The sequence below is a fragment of the Natator depressus genome, chromosome 9 (assembly GCF_965152275.1).
Source record: "Natator depressus isolate rNatDep1 chromosome 9, rNatDep2.hap1, whole genome shotgun sequence".
In the NCBI taxonomy this organism is placed as follows: Eukaryota; Metazoa; Chordata; order Testudines; family Cheloniidae; genus Natator; species Natator depressus.
The window spans coordinates 36,914,689-36,932,385 of NC_134242.1; the positions used below are offsets into that span (position 1 = coordinate 36,914,689).

Below are 17,697 nucleotides of genomic sequence, written 5' to 3' on the forward strand. Positions count from 1 at the left end.
GGACCCCATCTATTTCAGTCACCTCCTTCCTAATGTTGTCGTACCTTGGGTCTTCAGCCTGGTCCCGTCCAAAATTTCCTCTCCCGGGGCTAATCTGCCCGAGATCTAGGAGGCCAGACTCTGTTGCCTCTACTGGTTCAGAGGCATTAGGGTGTGGGTCAGACTCAGGTGCTTCTCCCTCCTGGGTGGCCTCCTTTTCAGCTGCTCAGGTCCACCTACTTACGAGAGCGACCCTCTGGCTTTGGATCAGTATTCGGGTTCCCAAGACCTTAGCTGCCCTCCTTTCCCTTTTCAACTTTCTACCTTGTCTGGGAGTGGAGAACAAATCTGGGGATATTTCAGAGAAGATTGGGGGTTGACAGTCTACCGTGGATGCCTCACTGACTTCAGGGTTTCCCCCTTTCTCCAATTCCCCTACCAGGAGTAAGTCTCCAAACCCTGGGAAGTCCCTCCCTATGAGCACTGGGTATGGGAGTTTAGGGACTACACCTGCTGCTACCTCAGTAGTGTTCCCCTGAATCTTGATTTTTACTGGGATGGTGGGGTAATAACCAACTGTCCCATGGGCATGTTATCCCCATACGCTTAGCCAACAGCAGCTGACTACGCTTCACGAGCTTCCCCGAGACAAGCGTGATAGCACTTCCCAAATCAACCAGTGCCATGGTCTCTACCCCATTTAGCTTCACTGGTCTGGTGTACAAATGTGGGGTTAGTGAGACCCCTACAAGGTGGATTACTGAGCATGGCTCTGCCCAGTTCCCCAGGTTACACTGCATAGGCTCCTCAGCATTGGGATACTGTGCAGCTATGTGTCCCCACTCCCTGCAGGTGTAACATCTGTATGGAGCCGCAGGCGTTCCCCGGTCTCTTGGTTTGGCCAGTCTAACATCACAATCCTCTTCCCCCTCAGTGCTCCGACTCTTTGTGGCTTCTGGTGGACCTTCAGTCCCTCTTTTTCCACCTGGGCTTTCCTGGTGGCCCAGTCACCCGAGATCTGGGGCTTGGTGCTGCTAGTTTAACCTGGGGTGCTTCTTCCTTAACTGATCGGGTCAGCTCCCTCACCGTCCTTCACCTCTCTACTCGTGCGACAACCTCATTGTAGGTGGAGGATTCGTTCTGGCTTACCCAGGCGTGAAGGTCTGGCGGTAGTCCTCTCATGTACCGGTCGATGACGAAAACCTCTAGTATCTCCTCCGGACTCTGGGACTCAGTTTGCAACCACTTTCGTGTGAGATGGATGAGGTCAAACAATTGGGACCGTGGGGTTTTGTTTTCCTGGTACCTCCACTCATGATACCACTGGGCCTGCACTGCGGTCATTACCCCATACCTGGCCAAGATCTCTGCTTTCAGCTGGGGGTAGTCTGCTGCAGCTTCTTCAGGCAGATCATAGTAGGCCTTCTGGGCCTTCCCACACAGGAATGGGGAGAGGATGCCCCATGATCTCGAGGCCAGGCCTCCCGTAGGGCTGTCCTCTCAAAGGCCAGGAGATATGCCTCTATGTCATTCTCCCCCATCTTTTTCTGCAGGCTAGTGCTGGCCCGTATGATCCGCGTCCCATCATGGCCGTGGTTCATCTCTGTAAGGGCCTTCACTTGATTTACCAGTTCCCACAACATAGCATGGTCTTGAGCAGCCTGGTCCATCAGCAGGCAATTGGCTTCCTGCTGCAGCCGCACTACCTCCTGTTGGGTGGCTGCCTGGACACAGGTAGCCTCCTACTGGGCAGCCATGGCTTGTATCAGTGGTCGCACTAGCTCTTCCATTGTGGTGAAAAAAAAAACAAACACAGAACAGAAAATCCTCTCTTTTTTTTTTTTTTTTTTTAAATACCACCACCACCACCACCACCCTTCTTCCGTCGCGCTGTGCACACCAAATCCCACTGCTGACAACAGTTGTGACAAAGTTCCTTCTCTGCCTTGGTGGGTCGTGTGCTTATTGGCGGATTTTCTCGCCTCAGAGGTTCACGGCAGGCCTCAGTTTGGCCACTTTCGTGGCTCAAATCTGCCGTTCACTCAGTTAGCCTCATCACTGGCCAGCATGGGGAAAGGAAGAACAATCCCCGCAGTCTCTGCTGATCCACCTAGTGGGTCGGGGAACAGGCCAGAGACCTTCCCTTCTGGTGGAACCCACAGACCAGTTCAACTCCTCCGGTATCAAGTAGGGAGTTGCGGGGGATGGAAGGATGAGGGGAACCTGGGTCCACCCTCTACTCCAGGTTCCAGCCCCTGGCCCTGTGGATTGCAGCTCTCTACAGCGGCTCCTGTAACAGCTGCGTGACAGCTACAACTCCTTGGGCTACTTCCCCATGGCCTTCTCCCAACACCTTCTTTATTCACACCACAGGACCTTCCTCCTGATGTCTGATAATGCTTGTACTTCTCAGTCTTCCAGTAGTACGCCTTCTCACTCTCAGCTTCTTGCGCCTCTTGCTCCCAGCTCCTCGCACGCACCACAAACTGAAGTGAGCTCCTTTTTAAACCCAGGTGCCCTGATTAGCCTGCCTTAATTGATTCTAGCAGCTTCTTGATTGGTTGCAGGTGTTCTAATCAGCCTGTCTGCCTTAATTGTTTCCAGAAGGTTCCTGATTGTTCTGGAACCTTCCCTGTTACCTTACCCAGGGAAAAGGGACCTACTTAACCTGGGGCTAATATATCTGCCTTCTATCACTCTCCTGTAGCCATCTGGCCTAACCCTGTCACAGGGGAGAAGAATCCGTTCAGGCAGAACTCTGTTCCAAAGATGAAATGCCAATATATTTGCCAAAATCTCCCATGGCATGATGGACAGAGGCTACAACAGGGACACACAGCAGTGCCATGTGAAAGTTAAGGAGCTGAGGCAAGCCTACCAAAAAACAAAGGATGCAAACGGTCGCTCCGGGTCAGAGCCCCATACATGCTGCTTCTATCATGAGCTGCATGCAATTCTAGGGGGAGCCCCTACCACTTCCCCACCACTGTCCATGGACAGTTCTTGACCTGCTGCTCACAAACCGGGTAGAATTAGTGGGGGAAGCAAAAGTAGATGGGAATCTGGGAGGCAGTGACCATGAGTTGGTTGAGTTCAGGATCCTGACGCAGGGAAGAAAGGTAAACAGCAGGATACGGACCCTGGACTTCAGGAAAGCAGACTTCGACTCCCTCAGGGAACGGATGGGTAGGATCCCCTGGGGGACTATCATGAAGGGGAAGGGAGTCCAGGAGAGCTGGCTGTATTTCAAGGAATCCCTGTTGAGGTTACAGGGACAAACCATCCCGATGAGTCGAAAGAATAGTAAACATGGCAAGCGACCAGCTTGGCTTAATGGTGAAATCCTAGCGGATCTTAAACATAAAAAAGAAGCTTACAAGAAGTGGAAGGTTGGACATATGACCAGGGAAGAGTATAAAAATATTGCTCGGGCATATAGGAAAGATATAAGGAGGGCCAAATCGCACCTGGAGCTGCAGCTAGCAAGAGATGTCAAGAGTAACAAGAAGGGTTTCTTCAGGTATGTTGGCAACAAGAAGAAAGCCAAGGAAAGTGTGGGCCCCTTACTGAATGAGGGAGGCAACCTAGTGACAGAGGATGTGGAAAAAGCTAATGTACTCAATGCTTTTTTTGCCTCTGTTTTCACTAACAAGGTCAGCTCCCAGACTGCTGCGCTGGGCATCACAGAATGGGGAAGAGATGGCCAGCCCTCTGTGGAGATAGAGGTGGTTAGGGACTATTTAGAAAAGCTGGACGTGCACAAGTCCATGGGGCCGGACGAGTTACATCCGAGAGTGCTGAAGGAATTGGCGGCTGTGATTGCAGAGCCCTTGGCCATTATCTTTGAAAACTCGTGGCGAACGGGGGAAGTCCCGGATGACTGGAAAAAGGCTAATGTAGTGCCAATCTTTAAAAAAGGGAAGAAGGAGGATCCTGGGAACTACAGGCCAGTCAGCCTCACCTCAGTCCCTGGAAAAATCATGGAGCAGGTCCTCAAAGAATCAATCCTGAAGCACTTACATGAGAGGAAAGTGATCAGGAACAGTCAGCATGGATTCACCAAGGGAAGGTCATGCCTGACTAATCTAATCGCCTTTTATGATGAGATTACTGGTTCTGTGGATGAAGGGAAAGCAGTGGATGTACTGTTTCTTGACTTTAGCAAAGCTTTTGACACGGTCTCCCACAGTATTCTTGTCAGCAAGTTAAAGAAGTATGGGCTGGATGAATGCACTATAAGGTGGGTAGAAAGCTGGCTAGATTGTCGGGCTCAACGGGTAGTGATAAATGGCTCCATGTCTAGTTGGCAGCCGGTGTCAAGTGGAGTGCCCCAGGGGTCGGTCCTGGGGCCGGTTTTGTTCAATATCTTCATAAATGATCTGGAGGATGGTGTGGATTGCACTCTCAGCAAATTTGCAGATGATACTAAACTGGGAGGAGTGGTTGATACGCTGGAGGGGAGGGATAGGATACAGAAGGACCTAGACAAATTGGAGGATTGGGCCAAAAGAAATCTGATGAGGTTCAATAAGGATAAGTGCAGGGTCCTGCACTTAGGATGGAAGAATCCAATGCACCGCTACAGACTAGGGACCGAATGGCTAGGCAGCAGTTCTGCGGAAAAGGACCTAGGGGTGACAGTGGACGAGAAGCTGGATATGAGTCAACAGTGTGCCCTTGTTGCCATGAAGGCCAATGGCATTTTGGGATGTATAAGTAGGGGCATAGCCAGCAGATCGAGGGATGTGATCGTTCCCCTCTATTCGACACTGGTGAGGCCTCATCTGGAGTACTGTGTCCAGTTTTGGGCCCCACACTACAAGAAGGATGTGGATAAACTGGAGAGAGTCCAGCGAAGGGCAACAAAAATGATTAGGGGTCTAGAGCACATGACTTATGAGGAGAGGCTGAGGGAGCTGGGATTGTTTAGTCTGCAGAAGAGAAGAATGAGGGGGGATTTGATAGCTGCTTTCAACTACCTGAAAGGGGGTTCCAAAGAGGATGGCTCTAGACTGTTCTCAATGGTAGCAGATGACAGAACGAGGAGTAATGGTCTCAAGTTGCAATGGGGGAGGTTTAGATTGGATATTAGGAAAAACTTTTTCACTAAGAGGGTGGTGAAACACTGGAATGCGTTACCTAGGGAGGTGGTAGAATCTCCTTCCTTAGAGGTTTTTAAGGTCAGGCTTGACAAAGCCCTGGCTGGGATGATTTAACTGGGAATTGGTCCTGCTTCGAGCAGGGGGTTGGACTAGATGACCTTCTGGGGTCCCTTCCAACCCTGATATTCTATGATTCTATGACACCTGCAAGGGGGGAGTCTCAAGCAAAAGGGATGAGGATTTTGTGGATGAGGAAGATGATGATGAGGAGGAGGTTGAGGATAGCGCACAGCAGGCAAGCGGAGAATCCCTTCTCCCTGGGAGCCAGGAACTGTTCATCACCCTGGAGCCAATCCCCTCCCAACCCTCTCAAGGCAGGCTCCCAGACCATGAAGTCGGAGAAGGCACCTCTGGTGCGTGTACCTTTGTAAATATAATACACGGTTTAAAAGCAAGCATGTTTAATGATTAATTTGCCCTGAAGACTTGGGATGCATTTGCGGCCAGTATAGCTACTGGAAAAGTCTGTTAACGTGTCTGGGGATGGAGCAGAAATCCTCCAGGGACATCTCCATGAAGCTCTCCTAGAGGTACTCTAAAAGCCTTTGCCACGAGGCCTGCTCATGCTGAGCTGTTCGCGTTTGGCTGAGAGGGATCTTCCCTGATACTAGCCACGCAGTTGTTGGGGGGGGGGTGCGAAGCACATGTGCTATGTAATGTGAATCACTTGATTCAGTGTGAAATAGTCTTCCCTTTGTTCTCTAAAATGTATCTTTTAAAATACTCCTATCCCTTTTTTTCCTCCCGCAGCTGCAAATGTTTCTACACTCCCCCTATCATCTCCGTCCCAGAGGCAAGCGCAGATTAGAAGGTGAAAAAAAACGCACTCACGATGACATGTTCTCAGAGCTCATGCAGTCCTCCCACACTGAAAGAGCTCAGCAGAATGCATAGAGGCAAACAATGGCAGAGTCCAGGAAAGCGTTAAATGAACGCAATGAGAGAAGGGAGGAGCACGCTGAGAGGGGACGGAATGCAATGCTAAGCCTAATGGGGGAGCAAACTGACATGCTCAGGCATCTGGTGGAGCTGCAGAAAAGACAGCAGGAGCACAGACTGCCACTGCAGCCCCTGTATAACCTCCTGTCACCCTCCCCAAGTTCCATAGCCTCTTCACCCAGACACCCAAGAACGCGTGGGGGGAGGCTATGGGCACCCAGCCACTCCACCGCAAAGAATTGCCCAAGCAACAGAAGGCTAGCATTCCATAAGTTTTGAACTGTAGCATGGTCTTGTCCTTCCCTCCTCCCCTCATCCACCACCCCACCCGGTGCTTCCCTTCTCACCCACCCCTCCTGGGCTACCTTGTGAGTTTTCCCCCCTATTTGTGTGATGAATTAATAAAGAATGCATGATTTTGAAATGGTAATGACTTTATTGCCTCTGAAAGCGGTGATCAAAGGGGGGAGGTTGGTTGGCTTACAGGGAAGTAGAGTCAACCAAGGGGTGGGGGGTTTCATCAAGGAGAAACAAACAGAACTGTCACACCGTAGCCTGGCCAGTCATGAAACTGGTTTTCAAAGCTGCTCTGATGCACAGGGTGCCCAGCTGTGCTCTTCTAATCGCCCTGGTGTTTGGCTGTGCGTAATCGGCCGCCAGGCGATTTGCCTCAACTTATCACCCCGCCATAAACGTCTCCCCCTTACTCTCTCAGATATTGTGGAGCACATAGCAAGCAGCAATAACAATGGGAATATTGGTTGCGCTGAGGTTTAATTGAGTCAGTAAACTGCGCCAGCGAGCTTTTAAACGTCCAAATGCACATTCTACCACCATTCTGCACTTACTCAGTCTACAGTTGAACTGCTCCTTACTATTGTCCAGGGTGCCAGTGTATGCCTTCATGAGCCATGGCAATAAGGGGTAGGCTGGGTCCCCAAGGATAACTGTAGGCATTTCAACATCCCCAACAGTAATTTTCTGGTCTGGGAAGTAAGTTCCTTCCTGCAGCTGTTCAAACAGACCAGAGTTCCTAAAGATGTGAGCGTCATGCACCTTTACAGGCCATCCCACATTGATGTTGGTGAAACGTCCCTTGTGATCCACCAGTGCTTGCAGCACCATTGAAAAGTACCCCTTGCGGTTTACCTACTGGCTGCCAAGGTGGTCCGGTCCCAAGATAGGGATATCCATTCCGTCTATTGCCCCACCACAGTTAGGGAACCCCATTGCAGCAAAGCCATCCAGTATGACCTGCACATTTCCCAGGGTCACTACCCTTAATAGCAGCAGCTCAGTGATTGCGTTGGCTACTTGGATCACAGCAGCCCCCACAGTAGATTTACCCACTCCAAACTGATTTCCGACTGACCGGTAGCTGTCTGGCATTGCAAACTTCCACAGGGCTATCACCACTCGCTTCTCAGCTGTGAGGGCTGCTCTCATCTTGGTATTCTTGTGCTTCAGGGCAGAGGAAAGCAAATCACAAAGTTCCATGAAAGTGCCCTTATGCATGCAAAAGTTTCACAGCCACTGGGAATCATCCCAGACCTGCAACACTATGCGGTCCCACCAGTCTGTACTCGTTTCCCGGGCCTAGAATCAGCGTTCCACTGCAGGAACCTGCCCCATTACCACCATGATGTCCAAATTGCCAGGGCCCGTGCTTTGAGAGAAGTCTGTGTCCATGTCCTCATCACTATTGTGATCACGCTGTCATTGCCTCCTCACCTGCTTTTGCAGGTTCTGCACATACTGCAGGATAATGTGCAAGGTGTTTACAATGCTCACAACAGCAGCGGTGAGCTGAGCAGGCTCCATGCTTTCCGTGGTATGTCGTCTGCAGGAAAGTAGGAGAGCAGAGTTGCAGCGGAAGCGGTGGATGACGACGGATGCCATGAGAATATATATTTATACAGAATGACGAGAGGACCTGCGAGGTGGATTCATGGCACCAGGAGAGCAGAGTTGCAGCGGAAGCGGTGGATGACGACGACAGTTAGCAGTCCTACTGCACCGTCTGCTGACAGCAGTACGGCGTCTGCACGGAAAAAAGGCACGAAATGATTGTCTGCCGTTGCTTTCACGGAGGGAGGGGCGACTGACGACATGTACCCAAAACCACCCGCGACAATGGTTTTGCCCCATCAGGGAGCTCAACCCAGAATTCCAATGGGCAGCCGAGACCGCGGGAACTGTAGGATAGCTACCCACGGTGCAATGCTCTGAAAGTTGACGCTAGCCATGGAACTGTGGATGCACTCCGCCGACTTAATGCGCTTAGTGGGGATACACACAATCGACTGTATAAAATCGCTTCCTAAAAACTGACTTCTATAAATTCGACCTCATTTCGTAGTGTAGACATACCCTTATTCACCTACCCTAACCAGAATAAGTTATACCAGTATAAGGCACCTTATACTGGTATAGCTACATCCACACTAAGTCCACGATAAGTGACTGAAAATGAAGTTTTGGATCCCACAAAAGGCATTCTGTTTTTCTGATCAATCAAAAGTATGCGAATACCCCCACAGGTCAAAACCCAGAAGCGTTGGCATTACTACAGGAGCCCACCGTTCAGTGCCCTTTCTCACGCTGCGCCAAATGCCATGCTGAGTACCTGCAACAATTATAGTTGAATTCTGTTCAGTCAGTTTTCAGTCTAAGACTTCTATGGTAGGGGTGTGTGGACACCAGGTTGAATTTCCACCTCCATTTGACATTTTTTAAGGGTCCGCAAATGAAAAAAGGTTGAAAACCACTGTGTTACCTGCTGTGCAAACACAGAGGTGCTGCAACTAGCTGCATCAGTCCCCATGTGAATCACCACTTGGTAATCCACCAGATTTGATAGGAAATATGCCATGCAGAACAGCCACTTCCTGGCTCCTCGACCTGTGGCTCAGTGAGAGCATGCCACAGAGACTCCACTCACTCACTGCCCCGCGCCGGCAGACTTAGAGCCCTTTGCACTGTTTTCTTTGCTCCTTAAGCTCCCCCTTGCTGCATGGAGTGAGGCCCCCCCAATAAGTTGCATAGTTTTGTATTTATCTTTGTACACAGTTTCCATTGTCCCTGTGCGCACCTGGTACACGGAAGTTGGCAGTAAAGAAATAAGAATGTTATTGCTGACCTAACTCACCAGCTTGTAAAAGATCTTTAGTTCTTTCAATGCTCTTCTGTAATTTGATTCTTCCAAAATATGGATCAAAGAGGAAGGGAAATAACAACTATTGCATCTCCACAACAGCTCATAAAACCAAACCTGATAAATGTTATTCACTGTGATTAAATTATCTTCATTTCAAGGGAGAAGGAAAATTAAATCTTTCTTCCTAAACATTGACCGTGTCCCGGCAGACGGATACAAATTGACTTGCTATCATTAATAGATCTGCAGTATTATATCACTCACCCCAGCATATCTGTGATCCTCAAATACAAGGGATAAGTACTGTATGTATACTGGAGTGGATCTATAAGCAATATATTGGGTAGGGGGATGGTGTACGTCACCATCTAGTTGGTTTCCCATCAAGAAGATGTGGGATCATAGCAATAGCTGAACACATTTCAACAAAGTGTCCAAGTCCAAAGTCAGAGGGCTTCTGTCTCCAGGGCTGTTAGCCCAGGACATTTTGGAAGCATTAAATTTCATTTAATTTCTTTATAAAGGTTAAATAGAGAAATCACACACACAAAAAAGGACGAAATCCGACTCCAACACTTACTGCCCACCCCCGACCTGTGTGATTCTCAAAAGTTTGCAGATTCCACTTTTCAACAGGACTTGCTGCTTTTGAGACGTGTGCTGTTTTAGTACATGGTTTGTAGGAATAAAGTTAGGTTTCTTATCGAAATATTGTTTGTTTCAACTTTTTTCTTTTTGTTTAATACCCAAAGTTCACATTGTTAATATATTGCAAAACTGCATGTAATGAGTTACTAGAGGACCACTATCAATTTAAAAAAAAAAAAAAATCACATTTCTCTCTGAAGTTTTTTGACCTTCTGTTGTTAAAAGTAGCGTTGATGAATATTACAAGAGAGACAGCCAAGAGCAAAAGGACTTTGCGTATTTTTTTCAGGTTTAATTTTGTGGATTTGACAGCACTCTGTGTACGGTTAATTTCACTGTTTCGGTGCAGTCAGATTCCCATGTTATTTGCTTTAGATCTTTCATACAGGTACATGAGTGTAAAACTATATTTTAAAATAGTAAAATGTGATTATAAAAGCGCAAAAATTGGCTGCAGCACTCATGGATCACCATAGTATCCAAAAGAAATTTTTAACACGACCAAATTACACTACTAGATTTCAAATTTACATTATTTTTTAAAAAACACAACTTATTTAAACAGAATGAAAAATTGAAAATAAAAATAAGCCATTAAGAACTTTACCAATTTTTTTTTTAACCTACAGCAACCTTGGCTTTCATGATGATGCACACTGAGGTGAAACATATGATGTAGTTTTAGCAGGTTCAGAGGAAGAGATATTGGAAGGAAGTTCCTCTTACCTGATCTATGTATTTCTAGGCATCACTCCCAATAATTTTAGGTTCATGTTTATCTCTGATGCTATGTCCCTTACCTTTACGGATGATTAAGGTGATCAGATAGCAACTGTGAAAATACGGGACAGGGGGTGGAGGGTAATAGGTGCCTGCATAAGAAAAAGTCCCAAAAAACAGGACTGTCCCTATAAAAACAGGACATCTGTTCACCCTACGGACGATTAATAGGAGAACAACTGCTATAATAAAAGTTTACAACAGAATTAGGCATGGGCAGTGGGTATCATAGGCAGGGGGCAGCTGTGCCTCCCTAAACAGCCTACTATGGCCCCGCCCACACTCTGCCCACAGGCCAGGCCCCCTCCTGTGGTTCCCAGTGCTCTGCCCTGGCTGGCTGGCTGGGGCTGGCTGGCCTGCCTCTCGCAGGGACTCAGGGTAGCTGGTTCTGGGGCCATGCCACTCAGCGCATTGGGGTTGGAGGTGCTGCAGCCATGCCACCTGGAGCACCAGGGCTGCTGCTGCCTGGCACACCAGGGCTGGCTGCGCCACCCAGCCGCCCAAAGCTGGGTCTCGCCGCCCAGCGCTGGGGGCCGCTGTGAACGTGCTCTGGGATCCTGAGGGGGAAGGGGGCAGAAAGGGAGGGGCGGAGCCGGGCCTTGGGCACAAGGGGAGGGGCTGGGGGCTAGCCTCCCCCAACTGCTGGGTCACCAACTGCCCATGGAATTAGATAAATTCGTGAAGGATAGGCCCATCTGTGGCAATTAGCCAAGATGGTCATGGATGCGGCTCTAGGTGTCCCTAAACCTGATAGCCAGAAGATGGGTCTGGATAACAGGGTATAGATCACTCAATAAATTGCCCTGTTCTGCTCATTCCCTCTGAAGTATCTGGCATTGGCCACTGTCAGAAGACAGGATACTAGGCTAGATAGACCATTATTCTGACCCAGTATGGCCATTCTTATGTTCTTAATGTCTTTTCTGCTTTAGGATAGACTTTGGCAGCTTAAAATACAAGAAAAGGGAGGCAAAGGAACTTGGTTCCAGAATTCTGAAGAAGTTTCACTGACTTAATTAAATGGGTTAAACCAGTGGTTCTCAAACTTTAGCAACCTGAGGACCCCCATTTTGATTTAAATTTTTTGTGGACCCCTAAGTCCCCTGCTCAGCCCCAGGCCCTGCCCCCACTCCACACCTTCCACCAAGGAACCACCCCTGCCCCACCTCTTCCTGCCCCTGCTCCACTCTTGCCTCTCCTCTTCCCTGCCTCTTTCTGCCCCTCCCCTGAGTGCGCCCCGTCCTCACTCCTTCCGCTCCCTCCCAGCGCCTCCTGCACACCACTGAACAGCTGTTCCACGGCATGCAGGAGGCGATGGGAGGGAGGGGAAGGAGTTGCTCAGCAGGGCCAGCGGCCCTGGACACGACTTGCAGACCCCCTGGAGTACCCTCACAGACCTCCAGGATCACAGACCCCCGTTTGAGAAACCCTGGGTTAAACCATATGGTATTAGCTAGTGTTAGTCGTGGACAAACTGCTTTACACAGGAGAGGTCCCGTCACTGCAGGATATCTGGGATGACTAAACCTACCATGTGACCAATAGCATGCTACCCAGTTAAACCTACCAATAAAGGGAAATACGCCACTTGTTCTAAGCATGTAGGATGATGATTCATTTAAAAAAAAGACATTTTTGAGATATATAGATCAGGAGCTCTTGAATGATTAGATCATGGCATATCTATATTTGTTCAGTAGAAAAGAATTCTCTACTGGACATCCAGGATAAGAAAGAATGACGACGGTACTCAACTCTATGCCTCATTATTGGCCAACCCATTATGAACTCTCTCTCCACTCTCATATTATCCACCCAACATTTTTAGATGGATTAGAGACATTTGATTAAGATTCAAGTCAGATAAGATGATGCTCCTGGGTACGGTGAAACATTTTGAGGACAGTTGACAACCTGTGCTTCCATTATGCAAGGAGTATGGACACAAAATGTGGAGGTTACCTTGACAGCTCCCTCAGCATGGAAGCTCTCCCAGCATGGCACCCAGTGGTGAATTCCTATTATTGCCATCTCCAATTTATCCAGAATATCAGACTGATTCTTGCGAGCATGGCCCTTTTCAAAGGCATGTGTGCATTTGTTATATTCAGTTTAGACTACTGAAATAGATGTCTAACTGGACTTCCCCTAAAATTCATAGATTCATAGATATTTAGGTCAGAAGGGACCATTATGATCATCTAGTCTGACCTCCTGCACAACGCAGGCCACAGAATTTCACCCACCACTCCTACAAAAAAACCTCACACCTATATCTGTGCTATTGAAGTCCTCAAATCGTAGTTTAAAGACTTCAAGGAGCAGAGAATCCTCCAGCAAGTAAATTGATCCATGGGGCGCAACAGTTGCAGAACACAGCTGTCTGTCTGTTCGTAGGATTGCAGCAAGGAAGTTCGTTGTACCTCTGCAATCTACACTCGTTTCCAGTATGCCAAAAGGATGTGATCTACTGTATCTGTCTTGGAAAGTGACACTCCATGGTCTTGGGCGGAGCAAGGATTGTGGATTCCTCCCACAACTCCAGTAGATTTCCACTGCACGTGACATTTATACTAGGGTTGTATGAAGGTTCAGGGGTTTGGCCCAACACTATAAAAGCTGCACAGACAATGGGCAATTATGCGACTATAAGCATAAACTGTTCAGACCTCAAATACAATTATTTGTAAACTGGAGAATACATTAAAAATATAAGGGGCTAAAGGCAAATATGTAAAGGTTAAAAAACAACCACCACATACATACACACACCTGGAAAAAGGGTTAAATTTACATTCTTTTCCCCTTTGTTTGTAGGTAATTAGACCACACCTCAATGTCTATACTGATCCAGACACAATTTTGGGATTTAAAAAAAATAAAATAATATATTGGCAGGCTTTGTAAGGAAGACGTGTTTGTAAAACTCAAACTATGGGAATACTGAAATCACCTGACCACCACCACTAATACATAGAATAGTGAGCCTTCTCAGTGGATGCATCACAGTGTACTCCATTGACTTCAGCAAAGCTATGCCAATTTATACTATCTTACTCATAAAAAGAAAAGGAGGACTTGTGGCACCTTAGAGACTAACCAATTTATTTGAGCACAAGCTTTCGTGAGCTACAGCTCACTTCATCGGATGCATTCAGTGGAAAATACAGTGAGATTTATATACACACAGAATATGTATTTTCCACTGAATGACAGGTTTCAGAGTAACAGCCGTGTTAGTCTGTATTCGCAAAAAGAAAAGGAGTACTTGTGGCACCTTAGAGACTAACCAATTTATTTGAGCATAAGCTTTTGTGAGCTACAGCTCACTTCATCGGATGCATTCAGTGGAAAATACAGAAGATATTTTTATACACACAAATCATGAAAAAATGGGTGTTAATCACTACAAAAGGTTTTTCTCTCCCCCCCCCACTCTCCTGCTGGTAATAGCTTATGTAAAGTGATCACTCTCCTTACAATGTGTATGATAATCAAGGTGGGCCATTTCCAGCACAAATCTAGGTTCTCTCTCCCCCACCTCCCGTGGGGGGGGGCACCTTTTGTAGTGATTAACACCCATTTTTTCATGATTTGTGTGTATAAAAACATCTTCTGTATTTTCCACTGAATGCATCCGATGAAGTGAGCTGTAGCTCACAAAAGCTTATGCTCAAATAAATTGGTTAGTCTCTAAGGTGCCACAAGTACTCCTTTTCTTTTTGTGAATACAGACTAACACGGCTGCTACTCTGAAACCTATCTTACTCGTGGATAAACCTTGATTCTCAGACTTACTCCTATGATTAAACATTTAGTGGCAAGACTCCTAACTGAAATATTAGGAAAAAAATCACCATCCAGTGATAAGTTAGTCAGTGGAACTAATTAAGTAAGATAACTTAGCATCACAAACTAGGTTAATTTTAGATAAAAATAAACAAGCATATGAAACAGGTAGAGTCCCATCCCCTGAAGCAGGAGGTTAATGACAGAGTAGTCCCTTATCACTGATGATTTAAGTTCGATTTGCATTGAGATTCACCACAGAAAACTGTCCTACAAAAATAGTTTAATATTCAAAGCTACATCAATCATATACAAATCTTTACATCAGACATTCTGAATTCTTTTTTGTTGTGGGGGTAGGATATTACTCAACATAAATCTAGCTCAGCGTGGGGGAATTGTTTTAATGGGAAGATACGGTCATTGTGAAATTCATTTGTAGCTGCTTTTAAAAAAATATATCCATGCATAACAAAAACAAGTAATTTAGAAGAAAAACAGCAACAGCTTTTCAGACAACACAGAGCCAACAAAACTAGAAGTGATCTCCTTACTCCTTCCACTCTGAAATGCCCTGTCCATTTGACTAAAATAATATAGTAAGAAAGCACCGTGGGAATTCACCAATGTTTACTACATATTCAGCAAGCCAGACTTAGTCTCCACATGGCGACTCAGTCTGGAGCAATCCTGCCTGTTGCTTTTTTTTAAATAATAAAGATTAATGATTTTTCCTCCAAGACGTAAGCAGGAAAAAGGCTGTTACCTAGTAAGAGGAAGGAGAAGAGCCACTGAATGACGGCAACTGTCTGAATTCTCCTGGCCAGGGGAATGTTGATGGGAGCAAACTCGACCTTCATGCTGCGTCTGTCCTGTCCTGCAGAGTTACAACCTTCGCTCTTCCCCGGAGAGGCGGATAGCAGCAAAAAGAGGAAAGCAAACAACCGACTCCCAGCTCTGATCTCGCCAGGATTAAATCAGGTCCCCAGTGCTCCGGCTGGCCATCGCTCCCAGCAAGTTGAAGTTCAGGGGGTGAAGGTTCCCGGCGCCGGGGCAGCCTGCTGCCTTAGGGTGAAACGGTCACTGAGCGCAGCCAAAGCCTCGGGGCTTGCATGTGAGTCAGCCAAGCGGCGCAAGAGTGGCAGAGTCAGACCACAGCCCGCATGCACCTACCTTAAGGGAACTCGCTGCCCTCGGCTCCTCCCGCCAGAGGCAGGGCCCACGCCCGCGGGGGCAGCGAAGGTGGAGAGGGGCAGGCCCGGGCCAAGAGGGCTGCCCGCCGAGCAGGAACCACTTTGCTGGGACGTGATAGGCTGCAGCTCTGGGCGGGGGCCGCCTGCTCCAGCAGTGGAGAGACTGCCGGTCAGCGAGGTGAGGGCCGGGGGAAACCCTGACTGCAGTGCAGCAAGGGAGCATTGCAGGCCAAGAGACGATCCCAGCGGGGAGGGACAGTGCCCGGCCAGTGACAAGGGGAGATCCGAGAAGAGGTGGTTGTAATAAGATCTGGCTTGTCGGTACAAATAGGAACCATCAGCTGATCCCTTCCACGTGAAGCTCGACCCTGCACCATTGGACTGTGGAAAAGGTGCCTCGCATTAGGGGCGTGGGTCCAACAAATACGAGCAGAGTAAAAAGAAAATGAGTACTTGTGGCACCTTAAAGACTAACCAAATTTATCTGAGCAAAAGCTTTCGTGAGCTACAGCTCACTTCATCGGACGCATTCAGCCTACACAGAACTCTTAAAACACCCAAAACCTGCATAAGATTTCCCCCGTAGCTTTAAGCAGCTGCCTCCACATTTCTATGGTCCCTAAACAGTATTGCCAACCCAAAAGGTTCAAAAATCACAAGTCAAACTCCAAAAAATATGAGATTGGCCCAAATATGATTTTTTAAACTACACTGTAATTTTAAACTACACTGTTTAACTACAATTTTTTAAACTACACTGTCTTTAATCTTTTGAACTCCCTCTGCCCGCCCTGGTGTATGTGCATGCACACACGTCCAACCCAGCGTGCGTGTCAGTTACAGTATTAACAACTCTTCCTAATTTAGGGCTTGGCTATGTGACACTGGCAAACCAGGGGCCAGCTCTTGCCAAGGCTTTACACCCCCGCCAAGCACTGACAAATTAATTGCTGGAAATCAGTCTGTTTCACCCTGGGCCGGCCCACAACATTTTGGCACCTGAGGCGTGGAGCTCAAATGATACCCCCTCGCTTGGCCCAAAACTTTAAAAGGTCTCAATTCTGCCTTCTTCCTGTTTTACTCCTCTCATGGTACTGCTCTGCTACCTACCCTAATAAAGGAGAACAAACAACTTAAAATGCCTTTTTCAAAAATTTTAAGTAAATTTCTACATAGTAAACACTGGCATTTTTATCTGTTTGAATAATCAAAGTGGTGGTTTCCGTGCCTTCCTGGTTGCAAAGATTTGAACTGCTTCCTGAAAGTCCACAGTCTGGGCCAGCTCATGCTCTATTGCAGGGGTTGGCAACCTATGGCACATGTGCCAAAGAAGGCATGCGAGCCGGTTTTTAATGGCACGCTGCTGCCTGCTGGGTCCCAGCCGCCGGCCCCGCTCAGCGCCTGTTGCCGAAAGCAGGCTGGGATCCCAGCAGGCAGCAGCGTGCCATTAAAAATCCTGCCCGCCCCAGCCCGCTCTTCTTCCCCCCCCCCCCCCCCCCGCGGGGCAGAGTGAAGAAGCTTGGTGCTGCCAGCTACTGCTGCAGAGCAGGGAAACTCACCCCTCCCCCCCGCCATACTGGGTTCCTGCCCCTCCCTCCCTGCCACTGATCAGCTGATAGCCCTTGCCAGGGAGGGGGAGAAGCTGCTCTGGGGAGAAGGTTGAAAGAGGGTGGGGACAGGGCATATCCCCTCCAGCCCCCTGCCGTGAGCCACTCTGGGCAAGGGGCTGGGAGCACCCCCACGACCCGAGCCCACACCCCCAGCCCTTAGCCCTGACCCCTGCACCCCCCCCCACACACACACCCAGACCTCTGCCCTCACCCCTGCATCCCCTCACACACCCCAGCCTCCTGCCCTGACCCCTGCATCCCCCAACGACCCCAGCCCTGACTCCAGCACCCCCCTCACATGCCCTCTGCCCGACTCCTGCACCCTTCTCACACACTCCCAGCCCTCTATCCTGACCCCTGTACCCCCCCCGACCCCAGCCTTGACTCCAGCACCCCCCACACATACCGAGCCCCCCCCATGCCCTGACTCCTGCACCCTC

At 48.4% G+C, this 17,697-nt stretch overlaps 1 protein-coding gene across 1 annotated transcript in view; it reads right to left on the reverse strand.

Moving 5' to 3' along the window:
* Positions 1–15,619, reverse strand: part of MOGAT1 (monoacylglycerol O-acyltransferase 1) — a 33,755-nt gene extending 18,136 nt beyond the window's left edge. The window contains exon 1 of the mRNA XM_074962973.1: positions 15,221–15,619. Coding sequence (XP_074819074.1) covers positions 15,221–15,314 — 94 coding nt within the window. The 5' untranslated portion in view covers positions 15,315–15,619. The remainder of the gene's footprint in view (positions 1–15,220) is intronic.
* Between the last annotated feature and the right edge of the window lie 2,078 nt (positions 15,620–17,697).